A 26,227-nucleotide genomic window follows, 5' to 3' on the forward strand; every position below is an offset into this window, starting at 1 on the left:
AGGGTATGAATGTCAAGCTCAAGCAAATTGATGTGACATACAGCAATACCGAGACATAGCAACGTAGCCCAGGCTTGATTCCAGTGTCAAAAATAGACATCTTTGTGGGCTAACTACTTGTGTTTTTATACGCGGATGATCTCGGAACATAACCCCTGCAAAGAGCAGGGAACTACTGTATATAGTATGGACACAGAAATATATAGTTATATTAGAGTTATATATCGGTTATATATTAGAGATATTTTATACCGCATACTCTGTTTCAGGGTCGTGGTGAGCTGGATCCTATCCCAGCTGTCTCCAGGTGTAAGGCGGACTATACCCTGGACTGGTCACCAGTCAATCACAGGGGACATATAGAGACAGACAACCATTCACACACGCATTCACAATGTCACTAAGTGGGGACTGAACCCACACTCCTTGCAACTGAAGTCAGTTTGACTTTGATGTTTGCACAAGAGTTCTTCAATCCCATATGGACAAAAATATTGAGACACTTGTCCATGAACTGTTTCCACAATGTTGGAAGTAAATGGTTTGTTCAAAATAAATTGCAATGGATGTATGTTTGATTGTGTGCATTTTGCATCGTATACTGTATCTGTCACCTCAACATCTATCATGACTCAGCAATCCAGTAAACAAACAATAGACCATTCATTTGACAGTACATGTCTGTATTGGCATGTAATGGCCAGTACCATACAATAGGCTTGAAACTAATCCGGGGGGACAGTTTGGCTGAGAATGCATCTCTTTCTTTTTGGGGTAAGCAGAAGGAAGGCATATATGGTTGCCACAGTTGTAGCGCATGGGTATGTAAGGCTGTGGGCTTTATATAGCTACCACGAGGATTAACACAGTGGACTGACAACTGGTCTTTGTTCATGACAGACGCCCCACTTTTGTATGTACCCACACTATTTGACTATAATATACAGTGATCTGTAGTGTTCCATATGAATAGTGAGTAAATGTTCTACCTGTCTGTCGGTGTCTGTCTCGGCCATCTCGGTGTTCATTATGTCTGTAAGCGTCTCTGTATTGGTGTGCCAGTGCCATGTCCTCCAAGCGGTAGTGCTGAGGAGCCATTTGATGGTTTGGTGGGTGGGGCAGGCCATTGGGAGGGTGTGTGGAGAGGCCATTGGGAGGCGGGTGTGCAGAGAGGCCCGTGCTGGGACTGAAGCGCTGGCTGGGGCTTATGGTGCAAGGCCTTTTTGCCAGGTGCTCAGGGTGCAAGCCATCTCTCTCTGAGGAGTCTTTGGTCCTGGTTGAGAGGACAGAAGGGTTTAAACATGAAAACACAAAACTCAAGCAGAATTAATTGATTCAAAGTTGTGTTGTTGTGCACCAACCAGAGTGTTGGTTACAAAGTGTGAATTGGGAGTATGGATTATTTACTGTGCATTATTGAAAACACTTCAGTGTTAATGAAACACAGAGAGCTGACGTGATTGTCCATACACCAAAGCCTTCAGTGTTTTTTCAGCTGTAGCAATGAATTGTGGAAGGAATGGTGTATTATTGCTGACAACAAAGCAGATTTCTGTGTTTGTTTGCTGCGACAATATTTCTGACAATATTTCCCAGGCTATGTTTTTACTATGTTCACCACATGACCAAAGATGTCCTCATAAAATGGACATGTCTCCTTCAAATCCAGAATGCTATTAGGTCTACCAAATGCAGAAACACGGCCCAACAAAGACCAGATTGTCCCAATAAAAGCATAAACACATTTGTGTGGGTACACTCACAGGCCGAACCATTAGGCGCACCAATTTAATGACATGGTATCAAAACTTCTGCCGAAGATAATAATGAAGGTAGCAACTACAAACACAACAATAATCAAATTGTTCAATGAATGCCTCTCTGACAGTGTTTATCAAAACAAAATATTATTATCTTTGTATACCTACCTAAGACAGTCCAAGGACAAAGACAAATGTTGTCTCCGGCGGAAAAATAAATGAATCACAGACTTTACTGAAGCTGGTAAGGAATGTGCTTGTGCACAAAGACAGGCTTTATTGTACAAGTTCATCAGTTTTCCCAACTCCCAAATGTAGATTGCCATAAGCGGTCTTGTTTATCAGTGATTGCAGCTGCTTGTATGCTTAAGCTCAAGTAAACCTGAACTGTGCGAAAACTACAAATTCGACAACTCCCACATGGTGGTGTGCACGTGGAGACGTACGCACTCACGCACGCACGGCCGCGTATTCCCGTGGAGAGCTGCTTGTTGTTCAGTTACAGTGAGACAGCGGCACTCCGGAGCGCTCACACAGCTGCATGCCATATGTATCAAACAAAGCCAAGTTCAAGCGTACACCCTACGTCTCAAGCGTTTAATCTGAATATCCCTCGGTCTGCTCTTAAATTGCAACTATTCCTCTCCCTCCCACCCAGCTTCAGCTTAAGGGACAATATGGACTGAACACTGTTTGTTTGGCAGATGTTTAGAGACACTGTAGAAGTTCTTTCAGTGAGTGTGTGCATGGGGAAAAGAGCGTGATGCTGTGTTTTCCAGCCATCTGGTCAGTTGAAATGGGAGTGTTGATATTAATCTGTTTAGCTGGATGGCACTAGCCAGGCATTCAGATGGAAATCACTCTTTATCATGTGGGGATCAAAGGCCAATGAATGCATCATGGACCAAGGTTGTAGATGTGCGTTACCGTCAGTATGCATGGTTATCTGTGTGTGTCTTTTGAGCGTGTCGGCAATGCACATACACATCCTTGGATCTGGCCGCTGACAAATCATAGGAACAGCTGGCACAGCGATCGCTCTGCCCCTGCCTGAACATGCTGCCCCTCCCCCCACACACTTCACTCAAGCCTGGCCTGCTGTGCATAAGGCAAGAGGTCGGGAGGCGGAGGTGTGTGGATTACAGTCCCATCCAAAGCACCCCACCTCCCCTCACCCTACGGAGGATGTGTTCAGTGTTACGGTCAGCACATCGCCATCTGGACACATCCCTGACATATGGACGGCTGCTGGGAGCCTGCAGGTCGTGCAGTTAAAGAGTGAGGAAGGAGATTGAGCAAATCAGGGATGTGAGAAGCAGAGGAAAGACAATAATTTGAAGAAAAGCAAAGAATAGGGAGTAAAAGTCAATTCACACTCTATTAGGAGCGAATAATGCATTCCAGGTGACAATGGGCCTCAATAATCCACAATAGCGCTCTTTTTCAGTGTTGCCCAGACGTCCAACTCCTGGAGTTGCAGATTTATAGGCTCTGGAATCCTTTAATTTCCTTCATTTGTATCACTGTTTGTGTGGGGACATGTGTGACTGAATGGGTGATAGAGAGTGCTGCTACCTATCAGGGGTCCTTCTCTTGCCATGTTCATTCATCTCCATCATAATCTCAGAAGAATCGAGGGGTGAGCTGGCGTTGGCGTCCAGGAGAAGCTGCTCGTGTTGGGCCAGGTATTGTGCTGGCGTCTGCTTGGCCAGCCTGGCACAGTGCAGCAACTCCCTCTGCAGCAAGGGCAAGTTTGCCTGCAGTAGAGAAAAAATGAAAACCATTCATTAATGTGAGGTGGAAAAAAAGTGTTGAGAGGGAAAGAACTGAGCTCGACGCTGTACAGTGGAGAGTGAATTAAAGCCAGATAAGGCAGTGAAAAAGGGGGAGTGATAGATGAAGAGACACAATGAGATAAGACAGATCTCTCGACACATTCCTCTGCCATGTGTCTCTCTCTGATGTGCTGAGGTGTGTATTGTGCGTGTGTACAAGTGCTGTCAAATAGCTCTCTAAGACCTGTCTGCTTGATAAAACACAGACTCCTCTCCAATGTCCCACATGTGGAGGATGACCGCACACTGGGATGTATGACACTTCACATGAACACACGCTCACACACACCCACACACATAGCCCACTTTTTCTGGATATTCACATGCATAGTCTACATTCTGTTGATATAAATAGTAAAAGAACACAAACTTCCTCTCTCAGCTCAAGCCAGACCACGTCAAACACAGGCTCATTTTTATTGGCCCACTGATTGAAGATGTTTAACATCATTTAAAATGTTGAAAGTATTTTTTGGCACATTTCTTCCAACAGGCTCAATGATTCACTTGTGTAATTAATTAATGTTCATTAGTTTATAGTTAATATCTTTGGATTTCTGTTTATTTAGACCACGCATACACATGTTTGGCGTGTCCGTGAATGCATCTCGCAGTCGTCTAGTCACAATGAGGAAGTGTTGTTCCGATGACAAAGGGACTTGTGACGTGTTTGTGAGTTGGAGATACATACTCTCTATGGTGTTGGAATTGCACTGCTGTTCATGTGCTTAGGTCAGAATAACGTTATAAAAGAGCGTCACCGTGCCTTCATCTGCCGTCATAACAGAGAGGCGTGGCTTGACATGATGCATATCTGTTAATTACTCTAAAAAATGTTCATGAAATAAATTAGTTATTGCTGTTAACATGCTATTTTTGACAGCCCTAATATCACATATCAGGAAGAATAACATACGCAGATAGTGAGTCATACGCAGATAGCGTACCTTCAGCAAAATAAAAGGCAATCAACATAATGTGTTCATTACGTGACATTATTTTGAGGGCTGCCAATATCAGTATTGGTAATGAAGTGCTGGACAATATTGGATTATTGGTTATTGGTAAGAAAGCCAAAATCGAGCCTTTCTAGTACAGGTATGTTGTTAAAGTGTAGGTATTATAATGGTGTTACCACAACACATGATGTATTTTTATTAGTTTGAGTCCTGGGAGCTGAAAAAAAGTTTGGGAAACCCTGACATAGGGACATAGAAAACTGATATTCAGCAATGTATATGTAGCATGCAGGTCATAGAATCCAGGGCAGAGCTAAAAATATTGCATATAAACATACACACACCTGTGCATACAACCCTGTGCAGTATATTTACCTTCAGGAAGGGAATGACGAAAGGCCTCAGAGGGAAGTTGGTGGCTTCGTGAAGTTTGGAATGAAACTCTTCAATGGTGAGTGTAGAGTTCTGTGCAAGACAAGACATAAGAAGTTAATCAATGCAACGACGAGCATAATGGTTGATGGGAACATAGAATGAAAGATATTCATGGCGTGCAATATACAGTGGATCCTGCACATTTGTATTTCAGCACTTAAGGCTTTGCAAATTTGTGGATTTTTGGCCGATAATTATTTAAGAATTTGTTATTCTCCAAAAATGAGACATTTTTTTTTCTCTGAAAACACAATTCATTCAACATAAGTCAGTAGTAATTTATAAATATATGATAATACAGGTCAAATTTACCAAATGTACCACATGTACCACTGTTAGAAATGTCCCAGAACACACCATACTTGTGTGCTGTGTTAGACAACTTCGACAGTCAATCTGGCCTCAAAACTTACAGTGAGGTGAACACAAGGTAATATATGATCGCTACTGAAATTACAACAGGCAAGCAGTGTGGAAAATAGACATTTGTATCATTTACTAGCAGTTTTTCGTCATTGGTTGGTGATCCTGGAACATAACCCTTGCAACAAGCGGAACTTCTGTCCTGCAAGCTATTGGTTTGTACAGACTTTATACTCGCCAGGCAATTCATTAGGTACGCATCCACTAGGTAGGATGTGTACTTCAGTAGGAAGCAGAATGTTTTTAAACCACTCCAAACTAAATCCACTATGATAAAACTCTAACTGAACTATAATAAACTGTCTGCTAGACTACTGTATATGGTATATATATATATATATATATATATATATATTAGGGCTGTCAATCTATTAAGGTATTTCATCACGATTAATCACATTTTGTCTATAGTTAACTCATAATTAATTAATCTCAGATGAAAAAGGTTGTTATCTATAATAAGTAGGGATGTAAATCTCTTTCTGGCAAACGATTTGTTACGCAACTACCATGATAACTACATCAAATTTTAATTATACAATTATGTTCAATGTCTTTTGTTCCACTTTGTTTGACAGTCCTTGAACGCACCTTCTAACTTTGTCCCACGCTGCACAGTCCTACTACAGTACTACTACTACTACTATACTGTATTTTTACCCTTTTTCTTCACCTCACATTTGGTTCCAAATGCTGATACCATGTGGGAAGGCATAAAGGTAAGATTTGATTACCTTATTGAGTGCTAATCTGCATATTTGTTCGGTACACAGCCTCTCTGAAAAGCAAAGTCCAGGCTCGTACTGTTGGATGGTGGGTTCAAAAATAGTATACTGTTAGAAATCCCCCAGTTTTTAAATGCTTAATGCGAGCGGCAATTTGTCCCATTTTGTTTGACCGTCTTTGAACGCACCCTCTGCTGTTTTCACACGCTGCACAAATATATACTTGTACTAGAATGTGTACTAGAAATTCACTACTACTACTACTATACTATATTTTTACCCTTTTTCTTTCACTTCATATTTGCTCCCAAATGCTGATACTATGTGGTAATGCATGAAGGCACGATTTGATGACCTTATTGAGTGCTAATGTGCATATTTGTGGTACACAACCTCTTCGGGAAAAAAGTCAGGACTGTATCTGTATTCATTTCGTGCTTTTATTTTGATGTTGTTCCTGTCATAGTTTTACACAATAAACAATAAATAAGATAAATTACATCGCTATAACGTACGTTTGTTTTACTGATGTATTGATGGCTAGCTAGTGCACTGCTAATTCTAGCTAATGCTAGCGCTGCATTGACAGAAGCCCCAACATAGCTTTCTTCGGCTATGCCTGCTGTTAACTTGCAGCTTGTACTCGAATTTTAGCTCGCAGTTTCAAGCAAAAAATCAGCCCAGAGATGGCTCACTTCTAAAAAAAAACACTTGTGAGTTGGGTATGCCGTACCACTGTACAGTATAAATTACGTGTTAATAACACGTTAACTTTGACAGCCCTGTGTAATAGTCTAATAAAAATGTGCAAGCGTGTTTAAAAGTGTCTGTTGAGTGCATTTTGACATAAACCACTCTGATGATTAAAACTGTCCGCAAACTTACCACCAGCCCAAGCACGAGGCTCCGCACTCGCTCTCCAATCTCAGGCGAGATGTCGTTACCAAACTGCTGCAACGTGGTAAGAAAGCGCTTCAGTTTGCAGAGCTGGCGGGCGCCACAGGCTGGCGGGAGCTGTTGGTTGGACAGCGAGGATGTTGACGACATGGCCGGCCCGTTACTGAAGCCGTTTGGAGTGGATGGGGCGCCGTTCAGCGACGTGGGAGAGTGGCTGCTCCCGTTTAGCACTGCAGATAAACAGAAGGGGGGTTCAAAATGAATTGGGTCATTTAGTTTCTTAGGAGCCTGAGGGGCATCTGCCACATCTGGGGGCAAGATGGGTGCTGACACTCTTATGCGCTTTAGCCTGTTGATGAAAGAGTGCATGGAAGATTAAATATAAGCACACACACGACCTAAAACAGACACCATGAATGAAGTATATGATGCATACGCATTTATTATCACAATCATGTGTCCGCTCTTTTGCTAACTTCAGCTGTCTCACAAGTGTTACCATTTGACTCCTCTCTTCGTCCACCTGCTCTTGTGTCTATTTCACCGTGCTCCTCACCCACTCCCCTCACCAACTCACTCACTAGGACACAACTATAAGAGGAACTTGTAAATGAGGTGCCAAAAATAGTCCTGTGGCCTGTGTTGCTTTTATTCCAATGGCAGGTGTGTAGCTAAATGTGGGGCTGCACATGTCCACCAGCTGAAAGCAGATTTGGAGCTTTGAGGTTCAGAATAGTATCAACATTCATACACATATTCATATAATCACTTGCATATTCTTAATGTGGTCAAACATTCCCGCATACACACACACACGCACACAAGCACAAACAAACACACTGACCCTTCTCCCGTTTTAAGTTCAAATCGCCATTCATTTGCCGCACAAATTAAATTATTTACAATTTTGCCATTTTAACATTTTAACATCTCCACCATATGATTCTATGACATGTCCATGCTCCATTAGTCAATACCAATCAGCAATACCAGTCAACCAATCAACTAAAATTGTCGTCGTGTTGACCCTGTAGTTGCTCATGCTTTGCTTATTCCTCTATACAGTAGGCGGTGTGCACACGTATGGGAGAAACCATGTGATCCCAACAGGCGACACTTGTGTTCTGGTTTTAGAGAGGAAGAGGAGAGAGGCGTGCAAGGAGAGCGCTACACCACCGACCACCCGCCATAACAGGTGAAACAACATGGCCTGACATTGCTATATAGGGAAGAAAGTAGCCTCCTCGTCGCAACGCCACCCTGGCTGATGCCCCCTGTCGTGACGCCCTCCTGCCAGCTGGTAAACAACACAGACACATGTGCGCACACACAATGCTACAGCCGCCCTCGCACAAGCACTCAAAGACACTTGTCAACAGCAAGGGCGTTTAGCTCACCAAAAGACACGCCCATTGAGGAGCACACTTGACACTCAAGTAGCTTCCAGACTACAGAACCACACATTTTGGAGGGTCATGTTACACAAATGTGTTCAATACTGATGGCAGTTAACTCCACTGTGCCTAAAGGCTCTGTCCCATACTGCCATTTAATGATTCCATCTGCCTCCATCTAAATATTCACATCAGACGCGTCATAGAGTGACATATTCACATTTTTTGGCCATAGACGGTAGACAGAACAGCATGTGTAACATCCACGTACATCTCAGAAACGTCTGCTGAAGCATGAATGGCGTCTTCATTCAGCCCAGCTTACAGAACACCGAATGCCTAAGTAACGTCTGCTTAAGTATGAGTTGAATGAAATGGCTGAAAAATGTCAGAATTCCATCTGTTATCAAAGGCCAAGCTCTGCCCATTGCCCCATCACAACATTTGTAGCCCCTCGACGGTCCACATCGCTTGTTGTGAAATTATATTTGGATCACTTTTATTTTGGAATACTCTTGTTTTGGAGACTGTCACACTTCGAGGTGCTTGTGCAGTCCCATAAGCAACTGACTGCCCCGCAGGAGAGGAAGCGTAACAATGATGACCAGGCTGCCAACATGAAATATGTGAGAATCAGTGACGTGCGGTGAGGTTCATGGTTGGTGAAGCACTGACTCCTTTGGGCTTTTTTTTTAATGTTACTACAGGCTGCTCATTAAGAAGATAACCTACAAAAAGATGAGCATTATTCACTTTTGTTTAAAAATGTTTTCAGATACTTATTAATCCCATTGATTTTATTTTTTTAATTAACTGAAAAACATTGTGTTCTTAACTTTTATCTGTATATGAAGTACATAAACCCTCCAGGAAAAGTTCTGATACTTTGTTGTAAAAGTCTAATCACCCCCTGGTGATGGTTGGGAATGTTAGCCCCGGTTCCCATCGATGCTCGAAGCCCAACCCTAATAATAAATGTTTCTGCAACATTATATTATCGGCGACATGCTGTCAAACTGGCAGGTGCCATGATCCAACTCAGTGTGCACTCAGATGCTAGGCGGGGTTTGTGAACGAGACGCTCACAGCAGCCTCACCTTAGGTTTCTTCCCTGTATTTGATCAAAAAATTCAGCGATTTTTACTTAAAAAATGTTAAGAACAATTGGAATCGTACAGAAAATACATTCATGATACAGTTCAACGGACAAATATTAATATTTATGATTTATTTTATGTTGTTATTTGTTCTTTAACTTTTCATCAAGACACGAGTCCCTGACCACATGTCACTGGTGAGTACATAACACGTCATGGCTGTATAAACATGAATATTTATCCTATTCAAAATGTTGTCATATTGCGTATGGTGAGTTCAGTGGCATCTCCTTACCAGTTATAAGTAGAGTGAGTAGCAACAAAAAAACACCATGGAGTAACATATAAGCTATCCATAGCTGACCGTCTGATATCCTCAACATGTCTCAAGTTTGGATCGGCTAGCACCACCTGTCAACGTCCAGATCAGGAGTAGGGAACCTATGGCTCAGGAGCCAGATGTGGCTCTTTTGATGACTGCATCTGGCTCTCAGACGTTTTTGTGTTTTTTCGCTGACATTTTAAAGTAAAACATTACAGAAATCAGCGTTAAAAATAACGTTTAAACTTAATCAAAAAAACTTTGCAGAACTCTGCAGAGCAAATCCGTTTGATGAAGAAGATGGCAAAAAGATAGAAAGATATGGAGTATGGTGCAAAACCATGCAGCACCAGAAGTCACATTCATGGTAAGAAGTATTTTATTTATTACTGGTCAGCATCAGTATAACAATGTTATTTAAAATAATGCATTCTTGTTAGACTTGCTAAAATTCTTGGTCTTGCTTAAAAATGCACACATTTAGTTGTATTCAGTGTTAAAAAATATTACATGGCTCTCACGGAAATACATTTAAAAGCTTTTATGGCTCTCTTAGCCAAAAATGATCCTCAATGAATGCTTGTTTGTCTATATGTGTGAAAATGGATGGATGAATGGAAGGTAACACCAAATTCCTTCTCAGGTAGTGATTGACGCGATAGCATAAAACACCTTGTAGTCATCCGCTGTAACTCATAAATAACATTGTTCCACTGTTCTTAAGTTAATCCACTTAATGTAAGCACGGTAGTGTTGCTAATATTTAACTGACAAGAAATACAAATCAAAGACTGAAAAGATGTGCAAAAGTGTTTTCTTCGTTTTGCAGTCTTCTTTACCACGCCATCTATCCGTCTATGGCAATAATTGTATGTGATCCACCCTTGGAGGCTGCAAGACGAACATGCATGCTTTTAGACTGGTGTTAATGCATAGCCACTGCCTTGCACATAATAAAGTACTTCTACCTCTGATACAACTGTGTAGCAGCACTTTACCTTGAGACATTTCTTTAAACAAACTCATTTATAACAAGTTCGTTCCAACGAGGTTTCTATGATGTCTCAGAGGTGGTACTGGTAGCAATTTTCTTTACGACGCTTTCTTATAAGCTGTTCCACTGTGTTTGTTCTCAAACCTGCTTAGTTTATTGCTTGCTGACATGGTGCTCGAGCATAAAAGAAGAACAGCTCAAGTAAAACAAAAACAAAATCCACATTCCTCTTGAACTGCCGATGATTGTAAATACACACTATTTGTCAGCATATAGAGTGGGTTCAAACTAAAAAACAACAAAGAAGTGAAGGTCTTTACTTGATTTACTGGTGGTGGGGGTGAACGAAGCATTACGACTGGTTGCTTGGCTGACAGCCGGGGGCGGAGGAGGCATGGTGGGTGGGGTGGATCTGGGCTGGGTTTTCACATCCGCAGGTGAATCTGGCATTGTTCCAACCTTCTGCACTCTGCTACCTGGCAAGGAGAAAAAAGAAAGGAGAGAACAAATGTTAAAATCGAGCCCTTGAACTGAAGACGAAGACAGAAAGAGGTTAAAAAGGCCAGCACTGACATTGTCACCTGGGAGCCGAGTGTCCTAAAACCATGAGCTCCATCAAAACAGCCGAAGCAAATCAATGCAAGGTGTGGAAGTTGCTTAAACTGTGTATTGTCTCTCTGCTGGTTGCAGAAACACAGGCCTGGGAGACATACAGTAACACCTGCTCACCCACTCAGCTGCTGCTGACTGAGACCGAGCTCCCCCGCCCCCCCGCTCTCCGTCACACACACCGTGTAGCTATGACATCCCAATCAGTGGCCCTGCGATCTAACCTCCAGCACACGCAAAAACACACATGCACACACTCCTCAACCGGCTGTCCCCACTCGTCCCCCCCGCTTCAGACAGCCAACTTGACTGCCAGTGACAAGTGCAGCTGGATCTGCTGCTGTCCATCACTGGGGACTGACTTTCAGCTGAGCTCCATCCCGCTACCAAAAGCTCCACAGTCTTCTGCCAGACACCCTTTCAGGACCAAACAAGGCAAGAGCAGGCGCGGTGGTGTGAAGCAAATGGATGTGGCATGGATAGAGAAAAGAAGACCTGGGTGGATGTGGCCACAAGCATGTGCCACCTTGTATGTCTGTAGTCTATATACACATACAAATTTCATGTAGGCCTGCCAAAGACAATGTTTACGTCACCATTTGATTTCTTATTTGTGTTTATTATGCAATAATGCCATCATAGCTACTTAACTGATTTCCAGAAAGCTTTGTAGAGGGGTGAGAAGCCTCCTTTTGTTAACAGTGTCACACATTTTCCTACATTTCTCACTGAATAATGCATGAATCCTGAACAGAACTTTCAGGAGGGGGTTTATATAAAGGTGCACGACTCGGTGCTGGTCCAAATTAGAATTGCCGGCTCTTGCCAGATGTCTGCCCACCACCTTATGCCATTCTACTTTTGTGATGAAGTGGTGTTAAGTCATTTTTCTGCTTCTGTTTGCCCTTTTGGCCACTTTCTTGCAATATTATAACCTGAGCACAGATGCGTGACGACTTTGGCGGGTAGGTGTGGATGAACGAAACCAAGTGCAATATGTACAGAAGCCAGTGCAACATGTACATTCAAAGTAAAACAGTTGGACAATGTTGTCAACATATGTGCCAGTTGTTTAACATATTCTCACATTTCAGTGGAAAACAGTTATCTCTCTCTTGTCCACTGCAATGTTTGTTTTCAAAATGCCAGAGCTGTCATGAGATTGGTCTTAGTGATCATCCCCTACACTACTCTTAAAAATAAAATCAAAATAAACCCAACAGCGGTTGTAAAATCCCCAAAGATTTCCTTCTGCCATCTGTAGACTGCTTAGGGATCTATTTTATAGCTGAAAAAACACTTTAATTGTAATCACAGGCTGAATGATAAATCCTTGACCGTGTTTGCTGTGTATTTCCTCAACAAAACTCTATTTCTGAGATGTCACAGAGGAGCCATCAACAGTTGTTTTCTGTATTTAAAGAGTGTCACTACGGAGTGTGCTGTACGAGGGTCATTGACACAGTGATCCTCAAGAGCAAGGGGGACTCTCCCCATGCTAGACACTCTCAACATAAACACACAAGGTTGTAGATAGGGGCTGGTATAAATAGAAGCAGCCATTCTCTTCTAAAAGAAGCCCAAACACACAAACAAACCATCCGTGCTGACAAAGTGTTGGGCTGCTTCCTGTGGGGAGGCAGCCATATGGCTCAGTAAACCTCCTCTTTGATTAAATGTGTGGTGTCACTGTATGAAATGTGCACTGCGTGTCTTCAAGCATGCACCTCACAGAGACTCTGTGAAGGCATTCTACTGTTGTTTGGTCATTTTTACCTTCTTCGGGACAGCGGAGTAAAATAGAGGCAGGAAGAGGAGGATAAGGGGGCTGCCCAGTCTGTTTACTCCCTCTGTGGGATTATAGACAGCTGTATAATCTGAACAGCTACAGGGACAGGGCTCACACATACACACCAAGCTTGGGATTTCACTTTTTAATACATTAGGAAGTCTGCTAGGTCTGCAACCCCATCTGTGGCCATCTGTGCTCCCACTGTGCTATGTGCTGAAGGACGAAACACTTGCAGAGATAGCAGATGAGAGCGAGAGAGAGAAATTTTCAGGTAAAGTTAGGTGGTTAAGTCCAGGTATGGCCCATACTCCCCTTATGAGCCACCATTAAGAGGAAGCAGATGTGTCGCTGTCAGTCCAGCACCATCTATTAAACTGGAAATAAATAACAATTTATCTCTACCCTGCTCTCTCGTGACTTTCTGAACAGCTGTACATGTGCACGTTTGATGTAATCTGGCCTAAAAAATTGCTCAGCAAAGAAGCCCTAAAATGTTCTCTGTCTGCTGCAGTCCCCTTGCACCATGATGAAACAAGATGAAAAACCACTCACTGCAAGACACCCAGAACCATCTATCATGCAACATGCAGCTGCACAAATGCATGCACATTGCAGCAGGGTGTATTCCTTCTTTTGGGGTCTCATTATAGATTTCAGGACATATGCCTTCGTTAAAAGTCAACAAACACAACATGTACAGCGGATCCACACACATTTCCGATTCAGCATTCATGAGCCTGCATATTAGTGGCGTTTTGGTAAAAAAAAAAAAAAATGTTTGCGCAGAAAACACATCTCCTTCATCCTAGGTCGATAACAATTTAGAAATACGTGATAAAACACCTTCAGAGTGAGGTGGAGGCGGCCCCGCAACAGATGTAGGGGCGGTTGCTGCACTAGCCTGTCACTCCGACTCATCTGTTCTATCATTATCATTCATTAGTCATGAGCACATATACATGTTGTAACTGAAAATGTGTTTAATAAGTGTCTGAGACATATTTCGGGCCCCCTTGAGTGTGCATTTAGCATGCAGCTGGTTAGCTTCTGTTGTAGTGAACAATGGCAAATAAAGAGAGTGAGTTTTCAGAAAGTGAATCTAATCTTATAATTCCAACAGTCACTTTTATTGCAAATAGTGATCCAAAATAAGAAGAAAATCAGGGGTGTCACAAGATCTTGTGTCACAAGATCACGCGGGATTAAAACGTGACGTGAAGATTTGTCGTTCAGAAGATGTATCATGGGCACTAGGCCTGGGACTATAATGAATTAGTTAAGTTATTAAATTAGTTAGCATGTGTGTCTCTTTTCCTCGTCTCTCGCCTCCCAAGAGGCAGGAAGTGAGTTCACACTGTGCATTGGTTTCAGCACCTTGAGGCGTTTGTAGCATAGAACAACGGCATGAACGGAGCGAGCCCTTTTGTCAGTCATAGTCTCTTTGTCTGAGTGGGTGGAGGCGGGGCTGCTAGCATACACACAGTGTGCAGAAGAGTGTAAAGTAGTAGAAATTAAATTAGTAGATCGCAATATATATCGTCATATATTTTTTTATATTTTTTCATTGCACTTTTCTTAAAAGTAATTTTAAAATATCGTGTCTTGTTCTTGTAGGCCCAATCTTGTGTACCGTCTGGTCTCATGAACTGAGCGTCTCGTGACACACCTAAGGAGAACATCAGCGGAGGAGGGTTTGGAGGGTTAGGAGCGAGCCCTGTGTTAAAAATATACATTTTTATGGCCGTATAAATACGCCATTTACTGGCAGGTGTGGTAAACACCATGTTGTTATGACAGAGATACATCACTGTTTGCTGACTCTATGAGTAATATCTTAGTGTATGTTAGTATGTGTTCTTGCCTGCAATGGAAACACAGCTGGAACTTATTAACTTTAGCCAACCACTGCAAAGCATTTCCCTTAAATCCTGCTGTCTATTCAATCGCTGGTACTCCACAGAGACTCTTGTCAGTGACCACATAGTCCTAAAACTCTCTCTCAGTCTCCCGCTTATCCCTCCCTCCCTCCTTCCCACTGTAATTCGCCCAGTCTCCAGGAATGCTGTTGTTTTTAATTTCTCCCAGCTGCTCTGGCTGGCTGCCCAGCCGCCTGCCTTCCCACATCTGTTCCCTATCAAGCCGCTGAGGAGTCCACACAAACAGAGCCTGAGCCTCTGGCCCCCAGCCCCCCACCAGGCCTTCATATCAAAACATAGGGTTTGCAGCTCCAGGCCCTGGACCTCATCTTCACAGATACATCACCTGCAACACCCCTTGCTCTAATACTATCTCCTGATTTCCATCAGGAAAAAATGCTAAAGCTCAGTAGCACCTAAACTCATCTCCTGAGGACCAATAGCATTTGTTCTCTTCATATGGCTATAGTGTTCCTTGCTATCATTGCGAGGTAAGATCTGTTTATTTGTGTCAGCACCGGTCCGTCCCCTTTCGACAGATCCAGACTCTGCTTCATCTTGAGCTGATTTAGAGTTCAGAGGCTTTTAAGTCCTAACTAATGACAGGCCTGTGCGGTGTGCGTGCGCACACACACACACACACACACACACACATGCTCACATGTTAGCTGAATACATATGCTCATGCTGTGGACAAAAACACATCTTTGTGATGCTGCACATGCAGTTGAACAAAAAAGCATAACAAAAAAGGAGGTGGGGGGTCTGCCTAATAAGCACTGACAATAGCCATATTATGTGTTTACCACTGGCAACTCAATGCAAATCTATATATTTTATTTCCTTTTAAGTAGGTACCTTGCCAACAAAAATCAAAATAACTGGAGGACAGGCTGCAAGTGAGTATGGATTAAAGGCAATTTATCCCGGGTTAACGGTAGAGGAGTTGTATTTCTGTCTCTCTGAGCTGCAGGGATCCTGTCATCCAGCGCTCATATCTGTGAAAGCTGTTATTGATGTAATTGTATTGAAGTTCTAGCGACCATCTGTTCTCCTTTGGGAGGGCCTGGCTCCTCTCGTCGGCAGTGAAGTGGTTATGTGCAGCATATCGCTGCTGCAGACGCGCTCAGAGAAAAAACTTCCTTTTCAGATTTTCCCAAAGGCTGCTAATAAAATCCAGATGCTAGACTTGAGCTGACTCCCTCACCTCTCCTCCCTTCTCCTTCTGTCCTCCCTCTCCATCTTGTGTCATTCTCTTCTCTTAGCCCCCCCTGACTACAACAATACTAATCATTTAGTGTACCTCTTTCATCTTCTTCTCTCCTCCCCCCCGGTTTCATACCTCCCTACAAGGAACCATCCATCCACACCTCTTTCTTTTTGCTCCAGCCACTAACCGAGAGTCCTTCCTAAATAAAGGAAAGTATTTGTGACATTCAGTCAAGACAGGCTGGGCCAAGAACAACTCCTTGGCTAGCCAGACACATCTGGAGCATGTTAGGGTGCCAGTAGTACCAGCCTTCTATCCCAGCCGGCACACAACAAGACATTGGTCACATAGAGAGAATTGTTTAATGTTCAAACTGCATATTCAGAGAGCTTGCCGTCTTAATCAAGCATTAAAAACAGACATTGTACTGTGCAGAATCTTTATGCAAGAATTCTCTCTTGCACGACTTACAGTAACCACCCCTGCAGTTATACAGTATGCAACTACTTGACAATTAGTATGTATGCTGGTATTCACGCAAGCCGCACAGGCATGGGTAGTGTTATTAATGTTACATTTATGTTACAGGTTACATTTAGGTTGCTTTGCAGCTCAAAGAAGACTTGGAAGCACATGCAATTTAAGTTAATTTAATATCTTCTGAAGCGATGCATGTGTGTGACCGTGTTTGTGTGTGGCTCCAAGGGTCTCTGTGTGAGAGGAGTTGAACACCTGAACATCAATAACTGTCATGAGGGCCACCTGGGACCCCACAGCCAGCTTGCACCATGGGCACACAGCCATCACCAGCACAGCTGCCACAGAGAGCCAGGGGGAGGGTGTAGCGGAGGGGGAGGGGAGGAAGTAAAGAGAGCAGAGACGCACAGATACAGGAGAACCTCGGTTCTCGTACGCCTCGGTTTTCGTGGGATTCGTTTTTCGCCAAACAGTTGCCAAAAACAGCATCCACGCGTTGGTGACTGATGAGAATGGATGTTGTTTTTTTAGAGTTGGCCCATTATAGACTGATTCTGGTCAGGGAATCCTTTATTATGCGTTTATTCCTTCATAAATGCACACAGAACAATGCATTTTTCTGTCTCCTTTCTTCGTTCTCATAAGCACTGGGTATTTGTGATTGTTCTGTGTGTTTTTTGTTTTTTTTACATCTGCAAAATAACCCACCAAGACGCCAAAGATAGTTGCAAGTGCCAGAAAATGTGAGAGATCTTATTGAATTCAAGAAAGAACTCATAGCAAAGTATGAAGGTGGTGTCTGTAGGCTTGTAATAGGAAGGTAATGTAAAGGGAGGAACCTTTAAAGCAGCTAACGGAGACACATAACAGAAAGTGAGCCGGGCCAGTGTGTGTACTGATGATTGTACCTGCTGCTGAAGTTTAAAATAAAGTTCAAGTGAGCAAATACACAGCTCTAACCGTCCACTCTTAAAAGTTACGTTTATAATGGACTAGAGTGAAACAGCTTCCGTTCCCTCCCCTCCACTCATCACCATGTTCACCAACGAGTCCTCATTAAAGGTAAAAGTGATGTTGAATGTTCATTTATCCATTTTGTTCGTTACTTATATATATTTTGCATTGTTTTCTGCATGTAAAACTATAATTCTTCTCTATAAAATACATGTTTTTGTTCATATATATGGGTGTCTGGAACGGATTCATTGCATTTACATTATTTCCTATGGAAAAAATTGCTTTGGTTTTCATCAGACCTTTTGGAGCGGATTAATGGCAACCCGAGGTTCCACTGTATACTGTATGAGAAGATGATTGGACTTGCACATCTGGTATGGGAAAAAAGGCAGACAAAAACGAGGAGACTGGATTTACATGCAAGAAGCTTCTGCTCAGCATTGCCTCGTTTCCCGCTCATCTTCTTTTCCTCATCCTGTCAGCCGTGAGCCTAATTTTGCCAGCTGAGAGCTTCGCCTCGGGCTGCCACGTTCCAGCACTGGATCAGACTTCCTTCCCCATCTCCAATGACCTCAGTAAGCAGGCGCCATCAGACATGACATAATTCCTCTAAATACCCAAAAGACTACTGACGCTAGCATGGGATGAGTTCCACACCTGAACTTAACCTGATCGAGTGCAGCAATGCAATAGTCTCAAACAGATCTCGCTGATTCCTGAACCGGTATCCTGCATTCTTCCATCTATGACTGACCTCATCTATTGGTGACGTTGCCTTTATGAAATGTCTCACATTGACTCCTGGCTTCTTACTACTGAAAACGCCGTATCTACATCCAACACCGTTTGGGAGTACAGATGACAGGCAAAGGGAGAATACTCATTCATTATTGCTGTGAATGACATCCCTAAGTCATAATAGCAACAAAGCAAATGAACTGTAGACCATGAAGACGCCGGTAAATAACGTTACAAATGGACGATTCCACTGAATTTTTGCCAGAAAATAAAATACTATAAACACACAATAAAATTAACTGTAAAATACATTTTTCTACTAAGCAACGCGTATTGAATAAATGCAATTTAAAACATTCATTTAAACTACCTTGAACACTGGAAAAATAGAAATATTCTTTAAAAAAAAAAAAAGAATCATTTTAAGAATATTGCTATTTTTCCAGTGTTCAAGGTAGTTTAAATGAATGTTTTAAATTGCAATATTGCAATATGTAAAAACATAAATAGTAAAAGAAAAGAAAAAAGTAAAAGAAAACAATTTAGTTAAAATTCACACTTCAGTCATGTCTCTGGGTTTCCCTCAGTTCTGTTACAAGTTACATGTTCAACAGGAAGTCGTATCATTCAGATCCTCAGCAGGTGATGGGAAGGCCAAAAGTAAGCTCACTCATTCGTTTTTCATAAAATAAATAAATACATTTTATTTTTCATAAAGTAAATGAGAGGCGGGAGGGGGTTAAAACTCCTGTCCTGTCCTGTCCTGTTGTTGTATTTTACAAAGCAATTTTTAAAATCACTATAATGTGCTTAGTGTCAACATGATATTAGGAATAATTCCATGTGGCTAAACAAATGCTATAAAGTCACTCCTATTACTTTTAGTCCTGTTACTTGACGCGTCCATGTCTCACATAAGGATTGTGGATGATGGGCAAAATTGCAAAAATGCAGTTTTCCTTTAAATGGACATGTATACATACTTAAAATGTATACACAAATGAAATAAAGTTGCCTGAGATGAATCAATACACATTTTGAGTTGAGTTCAATATATATATAATATAATAGCATATAGAGTATATAATATGTGCATTATCAAATTATTTAGAGTTGAAAAAAGACACAAATTTAAGTTATAGAGAGAGTTAGAGAGAGAGTTATCCGAGCTTCTGGATCAGGATCGGCTGCCAATCCGCTTTATTTTGAAGATCGGATAGTGGTCTAGTGGTTAGCATGTTGGCCACACAGTCACAGTCTGGAGATCGGGAAGACCTGGGTTTGATTCTCCCTTGGGCATTTCTAGGCTCCATCATACCCCCGCGACCCTAATGAGGAGAAGCGGCATAGAAAATAGATGGATGGATAATATCGGCTTCCGCCACGAGATCGGGCCGATCCGGTCGCCGTATAACATTTGCAACTTTGGCCCACCGTAGATGCGGTAACACGCCTCAAAGCTGATTGCCATTCGACTCCCGAAAACCGCAAGAAGAAGAAACCGCAACCCTCCATCACTATGCAGACATGTCCACGATGTACTGTGGTGAAGTTAGTTTAATGTTGGCCGTTGGATATTTGGCTACACACAAAATAAAACCCAACAATAAACACATACTGTAATTTATTCTGTACCATTTTGCAATGCAATGCAATGCAACTCCGTGAGTGACAGGCGACAACAAGCGGTAACAACATACAGTAGAACACAATGGCAAACACCGTCCAGCCAATGATAACATTTAGTTTTACGTACGCTGTTGTCCAGGTTAGCGTATAGCTAATGGGGCAGCGGAGTTAAGAGAGCTGCAGGCTGCTTGCTGTAAGCCGTGTTATGGCGAAACGAATGGGCAGTACCATATGATATGATCTACACACCAAGCCAAAGCGGTTCTTTTAAGGTGGACTAAAAGAGGCGAATCTGGGTGTGATTTTTTTTTTTATTCGAATGCAAAAAGGCTGCTCTGAAAATCGTGCTGCAAAACTAAAGTAGCAAGTGTGGACTGAATGTCATGTGTTGCTTAACCGTGCACGTAGTACTAGTGTGCTTTTATTGTGATGGCCGGATTTACAGGAAACAGGACGTTTTACGACGACTTTTCCCGAGTGTTGCCGAAGAGACCGAAAGATGGCTGTTTTTTTTGGTTGACATTTTTTAATTAATTTTTTTTATTTAGACAAAAGTAAACATATAAAACAAAATTTCCAGGATGAAATAGTACCACAACAGGCTGTTGCAAAACAAAATAAATGGTAAACAAGGAAATAATGTAAAATGAAATGATAAACCAGGGGTTTCCTACAAGATTCGGATCATGAATTGGATGAGATAGTTCAACTGTTTGTTTAGTATGAGGTTGACGAAAAAGAAAGCTACATTGTGAAATATGCCTTGCCATTCTTTTGAACCCACTTATATACAAAATACCACAGAATGGAACTTGGACTACCTCAAGTTCTCAGGTTTTGGATGGGTGTGATACTACAAGTGTTGCATGTCTCATGCCGCTCTAAGCGATCCAAGGAATGCTCAGGTCGTTTGTATGTGTGCTCAGACCCTTGAAAAATTAGAGGGAACATTGCGGCTGTGTCATGGTGCGGGGAGCTCACACGGGAAGTGCTGCTCTAACCGCTGGTTGTTTATACTAGGGATCGTCAATTACTATTGCGTTGAAGAGAGTTTGTTAAAAAAATGTCATATATTCTAACCTCACCACAAATTTATCTATAACCAGAACAAATGATTAATGCTACCCTAAAAGTATTTTGCACCACCATTTTTTCCAATTAAAAAAAAATGTGATCGTAAGCCAAAAAATGTAGATCGGGACATCCCTACTTAAGAACGTTTAACGTTTAGCATTTTTGCTGCAGAATTGCATTTGTGTGGATGCTGACACAATTATACCCAAAGCTGAGCCAGGCCTGGCCATGAAAAAGGCAAATTTTGCATAAAAATCAGCATTGCACAATGAAAGAGAAACTTGAAATGACTGCCTTTAATCTCTCTGCTTTACTAAATAACCCATTCAGGAGCAATCAGGTCATCTAACTAAACAAATGCACAAACAAAAATAACTTCCATCACCAAACACCTGCAGCTTCAGCCAGCACCAATTAGCTCATCAGGCTTTTAATTACTTTGTTAATTGCATACAAGCGGCATGACGGGCAGCCTGGGAATAGGGCAAGGGGGTCTCATGAGGACCCATCCTGACAAGTCTGACAAAGCGGATGTATGTTGTTGTTGTTGTTGTTGATTTACCAACAGCAGCACCAACAGGGATGCTGGGGGTAGGGGCATAGCTTGAAATGCCTTGTGATGTACAGAGAAGATGCTTTGCGTCACATCGCTTCCTGCTTGAAATCACTGAGGTGTGACGGTTGGCACTGAATGTGTAGAGAAGAAAAAGAGCATCAGAAGCTGAAGGTCAACTAAAGAGAGTTATGCACGTACATGTGCTGCATCTGGATTAGTTCACGTTGGTCACAGGAGGGGGTGGGGGAAGGAGCAGGCGTGGGAATGTCTCACTGTTAACTTCAGGGCATGTGGACTTATTGTATTTGTGGGAGAGTTTGGCTGGAGTCTCCACAGAGTGACCTGTCTGTCATAGAGCTCTGCTATAACACAAACATCCTCTTAACTGTAACACACACATGCATATGGCAGCTGACATGATAAAAACTTTCTGTTTGATTTCCACAGTTTATTCTCCCCTAAATGTATATTCATTGATCTTTTAGTGCACGGGGATGGCTGCCTGTCTGTCTCTCCCTCACATCGAGCAGATGTTCTCCCTCCATTTCTTCCAGGAGCATTGTTTGAGGAGGTGTATCCAGGAAACAGTGGCCAGCGCTCACTTCCTGTGTGACAGGTGTGAGATGTAGGCATGACAGCTGCTGTCCTGCCCTCTCTCCGCTTCTCTCTCCATCCCTCTCTCCTGTTCCTCTCACTTTCCAACCAGCTGCAGCACAGCGTTTCACTGCTTGTCCTGACGTCATAACGGCGGTCTGCTGATTTATGAAGTACAAAAGACTTAGATTTGACCCTGGCAACACATGTGTAATTGTGCGCGTACATGTTATGGAACCACACTTTTCTTTGTCTGTAATCACTCACAAGACCGTCCTGAATGTGTGCCGTGACACTGAGCTGTCACTCACCATTCAGATAAGACAGCAAACAGTCAATTAGTCTTCCTCTTGCTTCGTCTCATCTTTTTCATTTGGGTCAGCGTTAAATGTCCGCTGCGTGAGTATGGAGCTGTATCTGTACAACCTGAGCTGCTCAACGTCTGCCAGCACTCTCACACCTCTTCGTCTGGCCCACAGACACAGTAACAATAGCTCCTGACATAAGCCATGCAAAGGTAGGGTGTTCTGCATTATGCCTTCAACCCAACCCCTCCCTTTTTTAAACACGCCTGGAACCACTGGGATGCAGTGCAATGGGGGTGTTGATTTGACAGGTTCAAGAGAAGCTCTGACAGTTTCTCTACAGCCAAAGCACGAGGCAAAATAAATACCTGCTATGCTCCTCTGGGACACTCACTGACTGACTGCAGGACAACAAAGTATGGGGAACAGATGAAAGTAGCTGAGAGTATTGTTACATTACCGTGACAGACAAATTACATGAGCTGGCTATGGTGATGAATTGTATCCACCGCTATTGCAGGAACATACATTTCAATATGATGCCGTGCAAAACCAACAATAACTTACGTTATATAGTATACTGTAGTTAAACTAAAACAGCATTCATATATTTATAATAGCAGTTTATGATACAGCTACTGTTTTGAATAACATTAGATCATTATTAGATTATTTTGACAAAACTGTGACTGGTATGGTTTATATTAGGCAGATAAGTAGGGTCAGGTTTTGAAACGGTGCCGGTGCCTAAACCGGTTCTTAAAAAATGGAAAACATATACATTTTGCACAAAAACAAAGCCTTTTTATTTTTACGCAATTTTGTGACGTGCAAAATGAACAGAATAGTAATTGAAACTTCAATACATAATAATTTCACCAATATGAAATAAAATGCACAACAAATTAACATAATTATCACGGCAAACCCAGCAGCAATACAGAAGGCACAGAACGTGCAAAAAAATTGCAAGATTTTACAGAACTTTAAGTGCATACATTCTGCACAATTCTAGTAAAAACAATCACAGATACACAATTGTGGCAATGTCAGACTATCGTCACAATGGTGTTGGCTAGTTAATTCTACATGCAATGTTGATGTTCAGAATTCTGGCGTTTGTGAATGTGACCGTGATTGTTGCTATGTGTTGGTGCGGAGGGCATATAAATATCAATATCACCTTCAAGCACTTGTTGTGGGCGAGTCTGCATTAATTCAGCACCAGAATGAGGCACCGATAGCTAGTTAGTTTTTCGGTCTGTTTACTACCGTTTACGACACCGGCGATACCAAATAATAATGTCCATATTGTTCATTTTGAAGCATTGACAAAAATATGCCCTTATTTGTCACTAAAACAATCCCATCTGATACTTGTGATACAAGTATACAAATAAAACAATGTCCAAACACATCCAATTCAATTCCTCACTATTTTCACAATACACATCAGTAAGATGTCATAATTTATACAAAACCTCATAAAGAACTCCAGCTATTGATCTAACACTCTACGGAGGTACAGTATATGGAGCGTCTTCTTACCTATTACCAATGGGATTTTCCTTCTCTGAGGGCAGTAACTGACACCATCAAAAGCAAATCTTACGCTCCTGCTGAGACTTTTCACGGGGCATGATAACTTATGTCTCAAAGTGACCATGCAGCCTTCTTAAACACTTCAAGAAAACATGCAACCTCCTATCATATGCACTTTACACAGCCCCACAAAGGCTAAACTGTCCATTTTATGGTGGATTTACTGCTAAGTAAGGCAATGATTTTGTCTAAAGAGGTCAGGGTAGTATGTGTGTGTGTGCATTTGTGCGTGCATTTGTGTGTGTGTGCGCGTTGGCGTATTTGAGTGTGTGAGCAGAGACAGAGAGGCAGAGGAAGGAAGGCTGGAGCCGAGATTAAGGTCTGTTCTCCTAACTGGTAACACAACGGCATTCAGCAGCTCAGCTCCCATTTGAAGAAGGACGGAACCATCTGTGTGGCACAGGGTCTGTTTCCAAGAGATAACGGCTTTTTAATTTCACAAACACTGTATAATATATATATATTTATATTTATTTATTTATTTATATATAGCGAGAGAGAGCAAGGCAGGCTAAAGAAAGACAGCTTCCTTGCAATGCTCCTATAATGCAGCAGCGTGTAAGTCTTAATCATTTCAGTCTGTTCTTTTGTTTACTCCCTGTCTGTGATAAAGGCCACAGTGTCAGGCAGAAGGAAGGGGAGTGGTTGCCTTATATCGAGACATGCTGGTGATATGAACTTCCCATTGTCTCTGTCGCCCTGTTCATCTGGCTTGATTAAAACAGTGCTACTGTAGATTAGCCCAGCTGTTTCCTGCGTCTGACTCTGATCTCAACACACTTCCAGCCATGCGCTCCCATGAAGTGGCGCAGATAGGAGGCGGGCGCGAGACGACAGGGACATAGAAGAGGGCTCCATGAAGGGCAGGGGTCTGTGGGCATGCAAGGAAGTGCAAGGTGAAGAGGGAAAGCGGGAGGTGAAATAGGCACAAGACAAGGAAGGGCGGGGGAGGAAATGTGTTTCTCCTGTTTCCCTTGAATTCATACCACACATGTCAATTCAGATGTGTTGTTTGTGACTGTATTTATGGCCGCTGGAAATGTGCCCTTAAAATGCATGATTGGAGGTGCAATTTGTCAATGCTGCTTTTGCTGGGGGGAATTCTGGAAAAAATAAAGAGTCCAACAAATGATTAAAAGATATTTTTCTATATAGACGCCAAAGCTGTTGCACTGACTGTCATTTACAGGTAATTGCTGGGATTCACCTCGAAATTCAAGAGCATACACCCTATAATGACAGTGGATGTAAAATGGTGTGGGAATCTGAGTATATACGTACATATAAGGAATAGTGTTGAATGGAGAAAAGTCATATTTTTCACGCACACATATTTGGGGTTTTACTTGGCCTCCGCCCTTTTCTCTGCTCCCACGCTGTGGCGTCAGCAGGCCGGGCCGTCCACCGAGTGCGTTTCTCATTCCGTCAGATGTTGGGAAGCTGTTCAAGTTCTCCACTCTATTCTTTGACATTCCCCATTTCCCAAGAGAGGATGGGCAGCCTTGTCGCAGTAATGTCAAACACATGTGGAGCACAGAAACACATTGAATAGAGTGGAGAAAGCGGCATCTGCAACCGCTGTGTATTAGGACAAATGGTCCCCTAGACCCGATTGTCATTCTCTTCATCACTCTGCAGTCTCAACCAATTTGTCCGGTAAGTGCATCACATTTGTGTTGTGAGCACTCGGGCAGTCGCAGTAAACCACAGGAAAAGTAATGCATCTCTGCAAATGGGCTGCATTTAAATAACTCATTCACACACCAGCGGACGCAGAGCTGTCATGCAAGGCATAGGCCTGTCTATCACAGGAAACTCAGGGTTCAGTGTTCAAGGACACATGAATAAGATCAAACAGAAGCGAGGGCTCTATGGCTTTAAGTAGCCCATTCAAATAGAATGAAAGAAATTGCTATTGCGTGAAAAC

The 26,227-nt window shown here is 42.4% G+C and overlaps 1 protein-coding gene across 8 annotated transcripts in view; it reads right to left on the reverse strand.

Annotated features, from left to right (window-relative positions):
* The window catches only part of cbfa2t3 (CBFA2/RUNX1 partner transcriptional co-repressor 3), a 56,447-nt gene that overhangs the window by 12,539 nt on the left and 17,681 nt on the right, over positions 1–26,227 (reverse strand). For all 8 annotated transcript variants that reach the window (XM_054770518.1, XM_054770511.1, XM_054770513.1 and 5 more), the window contains exons 2-6: positions 11,162–11,317; positions 7,023–7,264; positions 4,930–5,019; positions 3,336–3,517; positions 990–1,273 (exon numbers count right to left, since the gene is read on the reverse strand). In XM_054770518.1, coding sequence (XP_054626493.1) covers positions 990–1,273; positions 3,336–3,517; positions 4,930–5,019; positions 7,023–7,264; positions 11,162–11,317 — 954 coding nt within the window. The remainder of the gene's footprint in view (positions 1–989; positions 1,274–3,335; positions 3,518–4,929; positions 5,020–7,022; positions 7,265–11,161; positions 11,318–26,227) is intronic.

This window comes from Dunckerocampus dactyliophorus, chromosome 3 (genome assembly GCF_027744805.1).
Source record: "Dunckerocampus dactyliophorus isolate RoL2022-P2 chromosome 3, RoL_Ddac_1.1, whole genome shotgun sequence".
In the NCBI taxonomy this organism is placed as follows: Eukaryota; Metazoa; Chordata; class Actinopteri; order Syngnathiformes; family Syngnathidae; genus Dunckerocampus; species Dunckerocampus dactyliophorus.